The 13,992-nt window shown below is 37.7% G+C and overlaps 1 protein-coding gene across 2 annotated transcripts; it reads right to left on the bottom strand.

Moving 5' to 3' along the window:
• Positions 1-4,219: 4,219 nt before the first annotated feature.
• mthfs (5,10-methenyltetrahydrofolate synthetase (5-formyltetrahydrofolate cyclo-ligase)) lies at positions 4,220-13,992 on the bottom strand. 2 transcript variants are annotated; one of them, XM_042422207.1, is made up of 3 exons: positions 13,847-13,992; positions 7,979-8,243; positions 4,220-4,686 (listed from the first exon to the last, which is right to left on the bottom strand). In XM_042422207.1, exons 2-3 carry the CDS (start codon positions 8,187-8,189, stop codon positions 4,460-4,462), a joined length of 438 nt encoding a protein of 145 aa, XP_042278141.1. In that variant the 5' UTR covers positions 8,190-8,243; positions 13,847-13,992; the 3' UTR covers positions 4,220-4,459. The 2 variants fall into 2 exon arrangements, with proteins under 2 accessions (XP_042278141.1, XP_042278132.1); XM_042422198.1 differs by having other exon boundaries at positions 13,605-13,992.

A 13,992-nucleotide genomic window follows, 5' to 3' on the forward strand; every position in this document is an offset into this window, starting at 1 on the left:
ATGCTTGAAAGCAGGCATGACGATGTTCTCAGCCAAATAATTGTTTAAAATTGTAAATACACCAATTGATCACTGGCCAAAGTATATACACTGTTTTATTGTAGGGTCAAAAGGAAAGGTGCATATTTAAGAACGAACTGCAACAAAAGTCAGCACAGCCTTCATTAGTGAGACTCCATTCTTTCATTTTTTAATATTTTGTATGCCCGCCTTTTGATGACAGATTGGATCCTCCTGGGCACGGATGATACCAGTCTTCCACAAATCTGTGCAGAGATGTTCTGTCATTCTTCATAGATGATTCTTTTCAGCTGATCTTTGCCTGAGGAGTTTTCCTTCCACCTTCCAAAAGGTGTTCTTTTGAATTCAGGTCAGGGATCATACTTGGCCAGGTCATAGTTTTCACAATTTTTATTCTTTATAAATTCTTGTGTGATTTTTTGCAGTGTGTTTGGGATCAATGCCATGTTGGAAAATTCATCTCCTGCCAACCTTCTTCAGATTGGGAGTCATCTTTTCATTATGTATTTAGGTATACAAACTTGCATTCATAGTGCCATATATAAATGTCATCTCCCCTACACCTTTTGCACTCATGCAGCCCCAGATCAGCACACTCCCACCTGCATGTTTCACAGTCAGCACTATGCAGTCACTGTGGCAGTCCTGGCAAGGTCCACACCAAACGAAATGCTGGACCTTATCTGATCCAAACTTATTCATTTTGGTTTCATCCAACCAAAGAATGTGCTGCCAATATTCATCAGGTTTATTTTCATGTTCTTTGGCAAAGTTTAATCTTGCAGTTTTGTGCTATTTTATGAGCAACTGTTTTCTTTTTGGACCTCGCCCATAGAGGTTGACTTCATGCAATGTCCTTCACATTGTCTGAGCAGTCACTGAAACACCAATTTCCACAGATAATCCTTGTGCCAAGTCAGAAGCACTTGCCTGTCTGTTTTTCAATGCAAAGTTGCAGAAATAGCAAATTCTGGGTACTGTCATTTTTCAAGGATGACCACTGTGCCTTCTGTTATTGTTAGTATGCCTCCTGTACCTCCTAACCACTGCTACAGCCATGTTTTGTCTTCTGTTCAGTAGCCTACGGATGATCTTGTAACTTCTCCAATCTTTATGAAGTCTCACAGTTTGGTTTCTTACTTGTTCAGGCAATTCCTCACCATGTGGATCCATGGTGCATTACACACAACCCAGGCCAAAAGTGAGATGGTTGTGGTATTCACAGGTTCTTTTATAACCTTGTTCAGGCAGTTAGCCTTAACTGGAAATCACAGGTGTTATTACTTTTGTGGTCAGAGGTGTACTGACTTTTGTTTCGGTGGTCACAGGTGTGCTCACTTCTGTTGCATTGAGGCTGCACTTTGAGGCCTGTATTTTCAATGTAGTCCATCTAACCTGTTTGTTTTTAATTATAAATAAGATCAAATACCTTACACTTCATCCTAAAATACTACAATTCTTGTTAGATGATATAATTTTGAATCTTTTAACATTTTAGTGATATTGCACGGTGGTTTACTTTTGTTATATACTGTATATGTCTTCTACTGTCTTCCTCAGCTCACTGAGTCTATCATCTATGCCTATTACAGTGGATCTAATTATATCTAAAGGTACATTGCATGATTTACAATTCAACTCTTTATGTATCTTATACTGACCCTTGACACAGCCCCTCAGTTCAGCCTCTGTCTGAAACCAGCTGTTTCAGCTCCTGTCTCTTTGAGGCCCCCCTCCTGATGAGCTCACTCTGTTCTGATTGGTTAGCTTCCAGAAGTCTGCCAAGAGGCTTCAGATGCTACATAAACAAACGATAGTAGCAGGATTTCACTTTTTTCTCATTCTCTACTCAAAATGTCAACTTCTCAGATACATCTATATATGTTTGAGCTGGAACCTGATCCAAAATATGAGAGTGAATGATATGGAAAAAGCTTAGCACCAACCTTAGCAACCAATGCTACAGAAGGGACAGCCATTTGTGGGCATGTGCGAATGATCTCACATCAGTTTGAGGTAACTCTGCTAACAAAGTGCTCAGAGCAGGTTGGCTTTTGACTTGAAAGAGTAATTTCTACATATGTTCACTTCAAGTTTTGGAACTTTTACATGTCTAACATAGACATCCAACATTAATAGTATATAAATCACAGAAAATTACTAAAAGCATGTTAAGTCTCCTTTAAATAACAATGGGTCAAAGAGGTCAAGATACAATTTTTTTGTTTTTGATGACTTGGAGGGATTCTGTCTGATCAGCAGCTCCTTTGCATTTTCTCTTCACTTTTAGTGAAATTATAGTTTGATCTGTCCTCCCCACCAGAGGATGCTGATGGGTTTCAACTTTGCTGAACAGAAACACTTTTTAATGCCAGGGCATATCATATGGGGTATGGGGTGGGTGAATTGTTTAAATCCATCTTCTGCTTTTACTGTAAAAAAAAAAAAAAACCAAAACACCACCCATTGGTTTCTGGACTGCAGTTTTGAAGCCTCGAATTGAGTGATTTGATTATCGCCATCTTGGATTTGACCATCGCCTCACCTCACCAATATCACTGATGCTCGGTAGATGGGTACCAATAATGTTCTGGGCAGTTTTAATCACCTGCCGCAGAGCCTTCCTGTCTTGGTGCACATCCCATGCCAATTTGTGATGTTTCTAGTCAGGATACTTGAGATGGGAATTTTGCCCTCTTAAGTTTCTTTAAGAAATACAGTTGTTTCTGAGAATTCTTTTTTTTTTTTTTTTTTTTTTACTAGTTGAGATGTGTGATGTCCATGACAGGTTCTCTGTGATGCTGATACACAGGAACTTAAAACTGTTCATCTGCTCCACCTCAGCTCCCCTGATGTAGACAGGGCTGTGTGTATTTGCCTCCTTTTTTCTAAAATCAACAATCAGCTCCTTGGTTTTGTTGACACTGAGCAGTAGGTTGTTCTCTGTCCACCATTCTGCAAGATTGTTGATTTCCTCCCGATATGAACTCTCATTGTTGTTTGAAATCTGGCTGATGATGGTGGTGTTGTATGCAAACTTCACAACAGAGGGAATGCAAAACCTATTGTGAGGTAACACAAAAGTAGTTCAGAAAATAATTCCCATGACCTTTCAGGGGCTTCATACTCTACAGTATCAATGGGTAAAAACTGAAAATGATGAGCATTATTCATAAACTGCCCAAAATGGAAAGGATTCATCCTCTTGGAAACATGAATGTGTGCAGTAAATTCCACTGCAATCACCCATGCTTTTTTGATAATGTAGAATTTAACAGTACATATTTTGCATCTCTGAGGGTGTTGTCTGCAAATATCAAAAAAGGACAGCAGCACGACTTTGACCTGAGCGGCTGTATTATGTTAGAAATTCACATTTCAAATAAGCATATTTTGTGCTGATGAATTGCAATATACAAAGGTGAAAGTCAAACTCCTTTTCAGAGAGGTAGCTCATGTAGTGAGCTAAGGCAGTGAGCTTGGTTGGGTCTTGCTCAACAAGCTGGACTCCAGATAGATGACTTTACTAAACCTGGGCAGGAAAACATTTAAGGTAACTGAGTCTGAATGATTCAGCTGATGGGAAAACAATCCTGTCAACTGATATGTTTTACAATATATGTGATTTAGTTTGAATTTTGCATCTACTGCAATTAGAATACTTTAAAAGTTAGTCAAAAGTAATCACTGCAAACTCAGTTTTGATGAGAATTAGTTACTGTTCATCAGCATTATTTCATAATGGCCATTTTATTTTAGATTGCAACAATAATTAAAATTCAAACATTAAAATATATATAATGTTGAGGTGCTCTGAATAAACTTGACACATGATGCATTACCTTGTTTCATACAGTTGTTTTTATTTGAATGTAAACATAATTTTCAGACTAAAGAAATATGACATGTCTTGTTAAAGCCCCCTTACTCTTGAAATGTGTTTTTATTTTGTGCTTACTGTTCCCTGAGTTGGATATTTGAGCTCCACTACTTGACACTAGAAGGCTGTTTTCACATTAATTTCTCTGTGCTCACCTTAAATCTGAGTTCAAGGTTTATACTTATAAGCATGATTTGTGACATCACAAATAGTTTGGAGCTAATCGTGGTCCAGTTTGCAACTTACACAAAGTGTGATGTGGAAACTTGAAGCCTCCAGTGCACATACACTGAGAATGGACTTTACAGTGAACTAGAAGACATCTTGTGTCCAGGAAAACTTTTGAAGTGAACATATTTGCATATTCATAGATTCTGGATTTTTCAATGAGGGAGGCGTAGAGGATTTCTAATTATAGAACTGAAAATTCATATGTATTTGAACATATATGGTAGGGACCTTTTGCAAGTTGAAACTCTGATATGAAAGGTTCAACAGGCTTTGGCATGTAAATATAGATAGTTTTGAGTTCATGGACCACCACTAATGATTCACCAGCTACTCATCATCCTCATACAGGACTTCATCTATGAGCACATCATTGTCGTTGACGGGAATTTCCTGACACAGCTGCTCTTTGAAGGCCAAGGCGATGGTGTAAGGCTTTCCTTTGGGGTGTCTGATGCAGCGCTCCAAGTAGGTGTCATAGAAGCCCTTCCCCCGTCCCAGACGCTTCCCTGACATGTCAAAACCCAGGCCTGGCATCAGGATCAGGTCCAGACCTCCTGGACAATGAGAACAGACAATGCAGTCAGTGATAAAGGTCTCTTGTAAATATCTGTCTTTGCCAATATATATATAAACCAGCTACAGCCAAACCTTATCCAAAACTTTGTATATTCTTTATATCTGCAGATATCTCAGAGTTACATTTAATACTTTATAGATCTTAATACCAATGATAAAAAATTAAGACAAAATTAAGACAATTAAATTTTGTCAGCAGAAAATTCATATTGTGTTATCAATTGAATTATTGAAAATGACTCATTTGGGTTAACTATTTAACACATGCTCTTAACAAGACTGAAACAGAAGTATAACACTTTTTGAGTGGTGTCCCCCTTTCCTAGATGTAAATACCATATACTCTATTTGCTGTATTTATCTATTTAACAGAAGTAATTAATTGCACATTTTTCTACTTTGGTGTTTTTCTTTCAGTGTTAAGCTGTTGTCATGAAAGTCCAGACTTCCCCAATACAGACTACAGACACTGCAACATTTGTCATGAATGACATTTTTGTGAATGAAATTTGCTCACAAAGCCAAGCTTTTAATGGTAATTTGAGGGAATTCATTAAGCTAATGATCAAATGTCACAAACATGCACCATGTTCATTAAAAGATGACATTCATCAAGCTGAAATGAGCAAGTTTGTGTAGTTATAAAGCTTTGCTGAATTCAGCTTGGGACATTTGTGAGGGCAAAACATTACAGTATAAAGTAAGAGAGGTTTAGGATAAAAATACATGTTGGAGACATTCTTCTCCCTGAATATGTGTAAATGTTACCAAAATATAATGTATACAATCACATGTTCGGTCTCTCAATACTAAAAGCTTGTACATTTAATCTTTGAACCTAGCTGACAGTGACAGTGATATTCCAATCTAAAGAATGAGATCTGGTTCATTCAGGGTCATCCATCTCTCATTATACACAACAAGCAGTCTGACTAAAGTAGCAGCAGTATTCTTATTATCTCCAGCTGAGAACAAAACAGTTTTTGACAGGATCTCCGGCTCTGCATAGAAAATGAATGGGACCCATCAATTTGACATTCATCAACAGATTTGGTGCCTCCGCACCAAAGCTCAAATTATAGTTGCCGCGTCCGCGAGTGTCCGCTAGGGTCCACGTGACGAACATCTCGTCATCAGAGGGTGTGCGCGTGGGCTCTGTGCAGACATCCGTGTACCTGCAACGTTGTGTTCCTGTAGACGGCGATCTGACGGCATGTGTGGAGCGTGTTCTCCGAGCGGATGTTGATCAGAGTCAACTTTTGGAGAAACGCGATTTGACGTCACGCTGCAGTGGCCAATCACAGCCAGCGATCGGACTGATCAGAGCTGTAAAACATTCCTAAAAGTGAACAACTACAACATCTTCTATATGAATCAAATTCATATGCCTATCAGAAACATGGTTACACGACAATTTACGCTGCTGACATATAAGTGCACAGCTACGATATGTTTAGACTTGGAACGTATTGGTTTCAAATTAACTCTCTCGGCCCAAATGTCATTCGCTACTGACGAAGACTCCTTTAGTGGAAACACGTTGGTATATCCATATATTAATAAAGGATATTTAACTCACTATCAGTGCCTTGGATGCTTTTCTGACTGCCCCTCTACACCATGGACTTCCATTATAGGTAAGCTGGACATTCATAGTTTTTTTTTTAATTCTTATTTGTCATTCACTATGATTAGAATTTATAGCCAACCTTCTGCAAAAAATGTTTTATGGTAAGCAGATGTTACAGTAGCAGGGAGAAGACTATCAGTAGTGCACAATTTTAAATATTTAGGCATAATAATAGATTCACAACTCGCATTCAAAACACAAGTTAAGTCTAAGTCAATTTGTCGAAGTTTAGACATATTAGGAACAATTTAATTACCGAGGCCTCAAAGTTGTACATCAATGCCATGATTCTCTCACACATGAACTACTGTCTTACCAGCTGGACAAAGACAGGTAGGACCACATTACAATCAGTAGAAACACTTTATAGGCAGGCTTTTAAAACATTTTCACCAAATATGATTTCTTAAACTGGAAAAACATATTTTACTTGTGTATAAAATTCATCTACCAGAGGGGACTGTAAAATACCACATAGAAGAAGTACCTTTGGGCAGTCAGCGTTTCCCAGTGGAGTAGCACATACCTGGAAACTACCTACAAGAACTACGGAACATCACATCTCTCAACTCTTTCTCCAGATCTACAAAACAGTGGTTACTGGACAATTGAACATGCTGATGTGCTCTTGTATGTTTTCTTTTAATGTTTTTTTATATGCCATCAGCGTGCTAGGGACTGCAGATGTAGATTAGCCTGTATGGCTATATCTGTCACATTTACATGATGGACCCAAGTGCTCATGTTAATTAATGTGCATTGTCCCTTCTTAAATAAAACTAGAAATACCACCTCATGGTTGTATTCCTCTGCCAACCAGTCAAGTTGCAGTTTACAACCATGTCTGTCCAAACTCAGAATATTTGTAGTGAAGGCTTTATTAGAAGGAATCTAATAAAATCATCACAGTTTCAAGGTGGGCACCCGAGATTAGTGTCACCAATTTAGTATCTGACCAAATGTGAAATATGGTCATAATTTCCCCTTCTGTTCCTGAGTTATGGCGTTGAATAAAGACCAGAAAAGTGTTTTTGCAAAACATTATGATGTCACAGTGAAGTTGATCTTTGAAACACTTGAATAGAAAATGCATTCACTTCATAATTTTATCCTATAAGACATTTATGAGAAACTTTGTCACAATTAGCACATAAATTCTTGAGTTGGGGCCAAGAGCATGTTTTGCGAGGTCACAGTGACCTTGACCTTTGACCGCCAAATTCTAATCAGTCCATCTTTGAGTCCAAGGGGATTGTTTGTGTCAAATCTGAAGAAATTCTGTCAAGGTGTTCCTGAGATACTGCATTCACGAGAGAATGGGATGGACGGACGGACGACCTGAAAACATGATTCTATCCAAGTCTGTCGCCGGCGCGTTTACAATTATTACTAATTCTGAGACTGCACACACAGCGAGGTGCACAACAGTGTCAGCACAAGCATGAGCAATGTAAATCCATCAAAACCTTATTGATAAACAGTTTGCACAACTTGCTCCAATACTAGCTCCGATGTATTATAACCAAAAGCAATGTTGAGAATAAGCACAGTACACTGGAGAAGAGTTGTGTGACCTGTTCATCAGCAATATAAAGACTCAATTTTAAATGGTGTGTGTTTGCACATGCACACACGCTTACCTGCAGCCAGTGCTTCCTCTCTGCTGTTGTCATCGTCAGCAGGCTGTTGGATGTTCCAGGATGTCAGAGGCAGCGTCTCCATGTCCTGCAGACTGTTGAGCTTCAACATGTCCATGTGGGTGCTGCTGCTCTCGTATCTGGGGATGAAGCAGCTTTTACCCCCTTTAAACACATCTTTGATGATTTCCTCAGTGCGCACTTCATCATCCATACTGAGAAACACTGCGATCCGCTTACAGGACACATACTTGGGGTGTCTGAACAGCTAGAAGCAAACGCAGAGGACAGGAAAGTTAGAATCAGTGATGTTATCATAGTCCAGGAGCAGAGGCAAGGCTGCATTATTAAGTCCCCCCAGGGGCCACAAAGGGTCACTGTGTGGTAATTGTTTTGTGGTGATTTGATTTGAACTGCTAATTTATTGGTAATATGCAGCAGTAAAGGGTCTAATGGCTGATCCTACTTTTTTAAAACCTTCATAATTTCAGTTTATGTTATGCTCACATGATGCATATTTCAAAAATAAAATTCTGTTTCAAATGACCAGAAACTAATTGATACACAGCAATCCTGCTGCAGGAAGGTTGGTTTCCTTGGCTGTAGGTAAAATATAATGAAGCTGCCATGTGGTGACTGAGGTGAAAGTGGCTGGGTACAAGAGGGGCCTAAGATACATTTTTCCTAAAAGGCCCCATAAAAGTTGTTTTTTTTTTTTTGGATCACAGAGTATTCCCAAAAGAATCAAGAGTTTTGTCTTCCATGATTCTGAATTTGTTCACAGAAGCCAAAGCTTGATTCATATTTGACCATTGTGCCTCACTTTAAAATACTATCAGTACAGCATATTAGGGACCTAAAAAGTCCCCATCAACTGCCATAGAAATATTATATATTAATATAATATTCCACTTTCACGGAGTTACATTTTTAACCAACTTCAGGCCTGATCATTAATCATAACTACCAAACAGTCATTCATTTTCAGAATTTTAACCCTTTAAATGCCAGTTTTTGTGATGATACCAATAATGTTTATAAAAGAAAAACACATAAATGAAAATATTTTCAATATACTAAAGGCTGGGTGAATTTTCTTTGATTATCACAGTCTGGGATATGTCAATGATTAGCAACAACAGTGATATTTATGCATTATTATTTTTTGTACAATGTCAGATTTAAAAAGAAAACTCCCTCTCAGCATATTAGGGACCTAAAAGGTCCAAATCAAAAATGGCCATAAAAAATATTATATATTAATATAATTTTATACTTTCACTGAGTTTATTTTTTTAAACATCAGTCCTGATCATAACTACCAAATATTCATTCATGTTTCAGAATTCTAACCCTTTAACTTTAGCCAGTTTTTGTGATGATACCACTAATATTTACAAAAGAAAAAACACACAAATTGAAATATTTTCAATATACTAAAGGCTGGGTGAATTTGTTTTGATTATCACAGTCTGGGATATGTCAATGATTAGCAACAACAGTGATATTCATGCATTATTATTTTTATGCAGTATAAGATTAAAGTAAAGACTCTCACCTGTTAATTTATAGTCTATGTAAAGTCTCAAAGTTTTTAACTTCTAATAGCATATTACCTTATTTTGCTCTTGAAATAAAGCATACAATAATACATCACTTAGCTTCACTTAACGTTAGCTAACATTAGCTAACAGTTAACGTCATGTGATAAGCACAAGCAGCTAAGCACTGTACAGTGTAAGTTTTAATAAATGTTGTGTTTTTAAATTTTACCAGTCACACTCTCTCCTGCTAGACTCTTGGAAGTGGTCAAAATCATTTTCTCTGGCAGTTAGTATTTGTAAGACTGCCTGTGACACCTGTCTGTGACAGTGGTATCTGGCAGCTTGATATATTCCATTTCTGCAGTATAGATGTCAGTAGACGCTTTGGATTTGCTTTCATTTGCCATGAATTTATTTCCTCCATGGCAGAAAAATATGTAACATGAGCCTACAGAAACTCCTGCAGGTTAAACTGGACTTACAAAACACTTTTAGTGCCGACTGACTCTAACACACTCACTATAAACAGACTTTAAGACACCAGCTAGCTTAGCAACATTAATGCTACAAACAACCCGTAATGCAACACTCTCTGTAAGAGTCAGTCTTACACATCTGATGTTGTGAACACATAATTGTCTAGCCGTTAGTGGATTGTGTATGCAAATGAACCTACAAACCAATGTGTGTAACCGGTCAAAAATATTTTTGGTGGTTAACTGTTGACATCCCTAACCAGGATATTGCTGCACAGTGTTAGCTAACTACGAACATACACAGAGTTTACAACTTGCTGTGAGATCTGATGGGCGCGTGCACACACACACACACACACACACACACACACACACACACACACACACACACACACACACACACACACACACACACACACTTCCCTGTAAGCAGACAGCCAATTCTAAGTTAAGACAGACCAGGAGAGTCTGTCGGCTGTTACATGACTCGCAGCTATCATCCTAGTCTAGTCATCAGTGTATTTAATGTTTAACATGTAAAAAAGTGTTTTATATCATTTTTGTGACTGCTCCTATGATTGCAGACTCAAATGCTAATAGTTGCATTTGTGTTGAAACTTGTTCAGATTCATTTTGATCACCCTTAGACCATTTATAGACTTTATTTTATCATTAAAATATAACAATAACAATTAATATAATGAATTGTTCATAGTTTTTATTTAAATAAACAATCAGACATTTTGTAGCAAGTCAAACATTCAGTGTACAGATTTAAGAAACTCAGTACTGTTTTTCAATACACTAACTAATAATTGTTGATTGTATATTGTTTCATCTTCATACAATGTTATTATCACTTATTGTTATTGCACCATTGGTTTTGGCCGCAATGCTCCAATATATTTGTATTTCTCAAGGGCTGAAGTGGCCTTGCCCTAAAAATGACTTAACTCCAGGCCTGCAACAGCTCTGCCATAAATTCTACATTTACAAAGCTTATACATTTTCAGTTTTTGTTGATATTGTCAGAAAGGTGAGCATTTGGCACAAAAGGTTAAAAAAAGAGAAAATGGCTCAATCAACTGTAAAATAGTAAAAACTACAATTTTGAAGCCAGGGCTTCAGTTTGAAAGTCTTATAAAACAGAAAGCATGAATTTATGCTGTAGCAACCAGGGGATCAAAAAATGTGGTTTTAATGGGTTTCAATGGGACCTAAAAGGGCCCTAACAGGCTGAAAGTTACTATTGTTTCTATACAGTTTATTATAGACTTAATATAGGATTTGTGGCTGAATTCAAAATTCAATAAAAAAATATACATCTTTGCCAAATATCATGGCTACATCATAATCACAGCCAAAATGATTGAAAAAATAAAATGTTAAATGCCTTTTAGGTCCCTGGTGAGGCATCAGGATTAAGTAAACACATGTGCTGTGTCTCAAATCGCATACTTCTGTATTTACACTTAACATTTTGAGTGCAGAAGTGCGTTCACACTGAGAAGTATGGAAAGATGCAGTGCACTGTGAGTACCCGGATGGTGCACTCAAAACGGTCAAAAAGTTGAGTGTGGAACTATGGACACTTCTCGCCCTCAATGGTTGCCATCTTGGCTACGTAGTGGAGGGGGAGGGACCAATTTTCAAACTGGAAATGGCGGCCGGGTACGTTGTAACTATGTGAACACATTATACAAATGTAAGTTATACATGTGTTTTTAGCACAAAGCACCACTGTACTGTTGTCTGTTATAAACCATCAGTATGTTTTTTGGGTTAATTTAGCAATTTGTAATGATTTGGTAGCGCAAATGCTAACGATAGCTAACGCTAATTTGCAATCGTCCCGTTTTCCGCTAAGTGCACAATGGCTGTGTTTGATTTGAGACAACACCACACTGTCAAATTTTGCGCACTACGCCAGTGAGTGCATAGTGTACACGGAGGTATGTGATTTGAGACACAGCTATGGTTTCTCTTTGATAAATGCACTATACCAACAATGGAAAAGGTAGAAGCCTATGTTCGGGTGTACAGGGCAGCTGTGCACAATTTTAAAGTAAGATTCCCAAAGACTCCACTCCCAACAGCCTACATCTAAGGCTGCATTTACGCTGCCTGGTACAAGTGACCCAATTCCGATTTTTTGCTCACATGTGGCATAGGATATGCATTATGAACGTGTAAACAGGAAAAAAGCACATGGAATCGGATATTATCAGATCTGTTTCGGGCCTCAATCATATGTGGAAATAAGTCTGATAGTAATCAGATATCTGCCAATGCGATTGTCAACTAAATGGACAGCTCGGATATTCTCTGTAATTACAATTCACACATCATTGAAAATGCGACCATCTTATACTTTTTTTCACATTTTAATGACATATAACCACACTTCAACACTTATAACAGTGTATGGTAAACAAACTATTGGTAATGATAAGACTGTACTTGCCAAAGTAAGATTGGGAAAGAAACACAAACAGAAATCAGTAATAATCCCTCACTGCACATAAACACCAGGAGGATGCACAACTACAGTGAGTACAGTACAGCAGCTCTTCTAACTTCTTTACTCTTACATCAGAAGGTAGCCTAAGTTAAATATATATCATAATTATATAAAACTTGTTGCTATAATTAAAACAAATCACAAGTTTTTTGTAAGTTAGAGTTAGTGACTTGTTACTGGGCAACCATGGTGCAGGCTAATATAATTATTATATACAACATCATCTCATGTTCTTTTAGCTTGAATTCTGATGAGTTTTACGTGACTGAGGCATGTGACATTTCCCTTCCTTTAGGAAGCCTCTAAATAAAGGAGCATGTTTGTATTGAACAGGAGAGAGTTATGTTAACACATTTAACACATTTCAATGACACATAATCTGTGTCCTTGTTTACATCATTTACAATTATTATAATTATATTTTTCTCATCTCTTCTTTCTATGTTATTTAACAGCGGAAAATCTCATAGTGTCATTATACTATGTCGAGGCTTGCATCTGCAAACACTGGACACAGGTGAAGCTGATAATGTCATTAATTCACTGCTATTGAGTTGGCTCACTAGCACACTTGTAATTGAGCATCATCAGGTGGCGACAGGGAGCATGTTGAGAGTCAACAGTTAGCAAAGACAGACGTCATTCCAAAGTTGTTTTGATTATCAGTAGTTACATACCAGCCAGCACTTAACTTAAAACTTTATAAACTAATAAGAAACTAATCACTTCGGCACTGTTTTCAAACACCAAAACCACTTTATTTCAATAAACTATCAACTTAAAGCTCTGGCTGACTGTAACTGCCCACTCCCACCATGCCATGTTTAACTGGAAGAAGACCTAATGAAGGCAATTTTTGATCTTAAGAGTTTCGTGTTCTACTAGATGTATGCTGAACTGAATGAATGAACGAATGAAAAAAATCTCGTCATCTTCCAACATTTCTATTACGGTAGTGCTGAATTGGAAAACTGTATCGTTTTGTTATTCAATAAGTTTGTCTTCTGTTCTCGTTTCTTGCACACAGGTATCTTAGTTAAGCTAATACCCTTCTCTATACAGTTAGCGTCATTTTAACTGTCGCTTACCTTTTGTGAAACGACTACAGACTGTCGATGTTTCTCTTGGTCACTCAACGCAGAAACCCGTCGTTTTATTTCTTTTCTCAGAGCTTGCTTGGCTGCACGTAAAGCTGCCATTCTGCCTCTGTCTACTTTACATAACAGTGGCAACAGAAGACGATTCAACAAAAAGCTCAGTGGAGCGTTTTATGGTTTAGTGTTTGCTTCGGTTGTCTGTACTGTGGAAGAAAAGATTTCGACATTTGTACCGTTATCGCTGCATGCAACTTTCCAATAGTTACATATTAACAGGTGTATAAACAGATGGCAGGAGTCGGAAACACTGGCGATAGTGTCCCTAACTACTGTCTCCCACAGTCTTCTTCTTCTTCTTCTTCTGCTTCTGCTTCTTACC

This window comes from Thunnus maccoyii, chromosome 1 (genome assembly GCF_910596095.1).
Source record: "Thunnus maccoyii chromosome 1, fThuMac1.1, whole genome shotgun sequence".
NCBI classification, from domain to species: Eukaryota; Metazoa; Chordata; class Actinopteri; order Scombriformes; family Scombridae; genus Thunnus; species Thunnus maccoyii.

What these genes read in the sequence shown, in the direction of transcription:
- mthfs (XM_042422198.1), bottom strand. Translation starts at nt 13,715, where the DNA reads ATGGCAGCTTTACGTGCAGCCAAGCAAGCTCTGAGAAAAGAAATAAAA. An exon ending in CTGTAGTCGTTTCACAAAAG is followed by an intron (nt 8,244 to 13,604) that starts GTAAGCGACAGT and finishes GTTTGCTTCTAG; the next exon opens with CTGTTCAGACACCCCAAGTA. An exon ending in AGAGGAAGCACTGGCTGCAG is followed by an intron (nt 4,687 to 7,978) that starts GTAAGCGTGTGT and finishes CTCATTGTCCAG; the next exon opens with GAGGTCTGGACCTGATCCTG.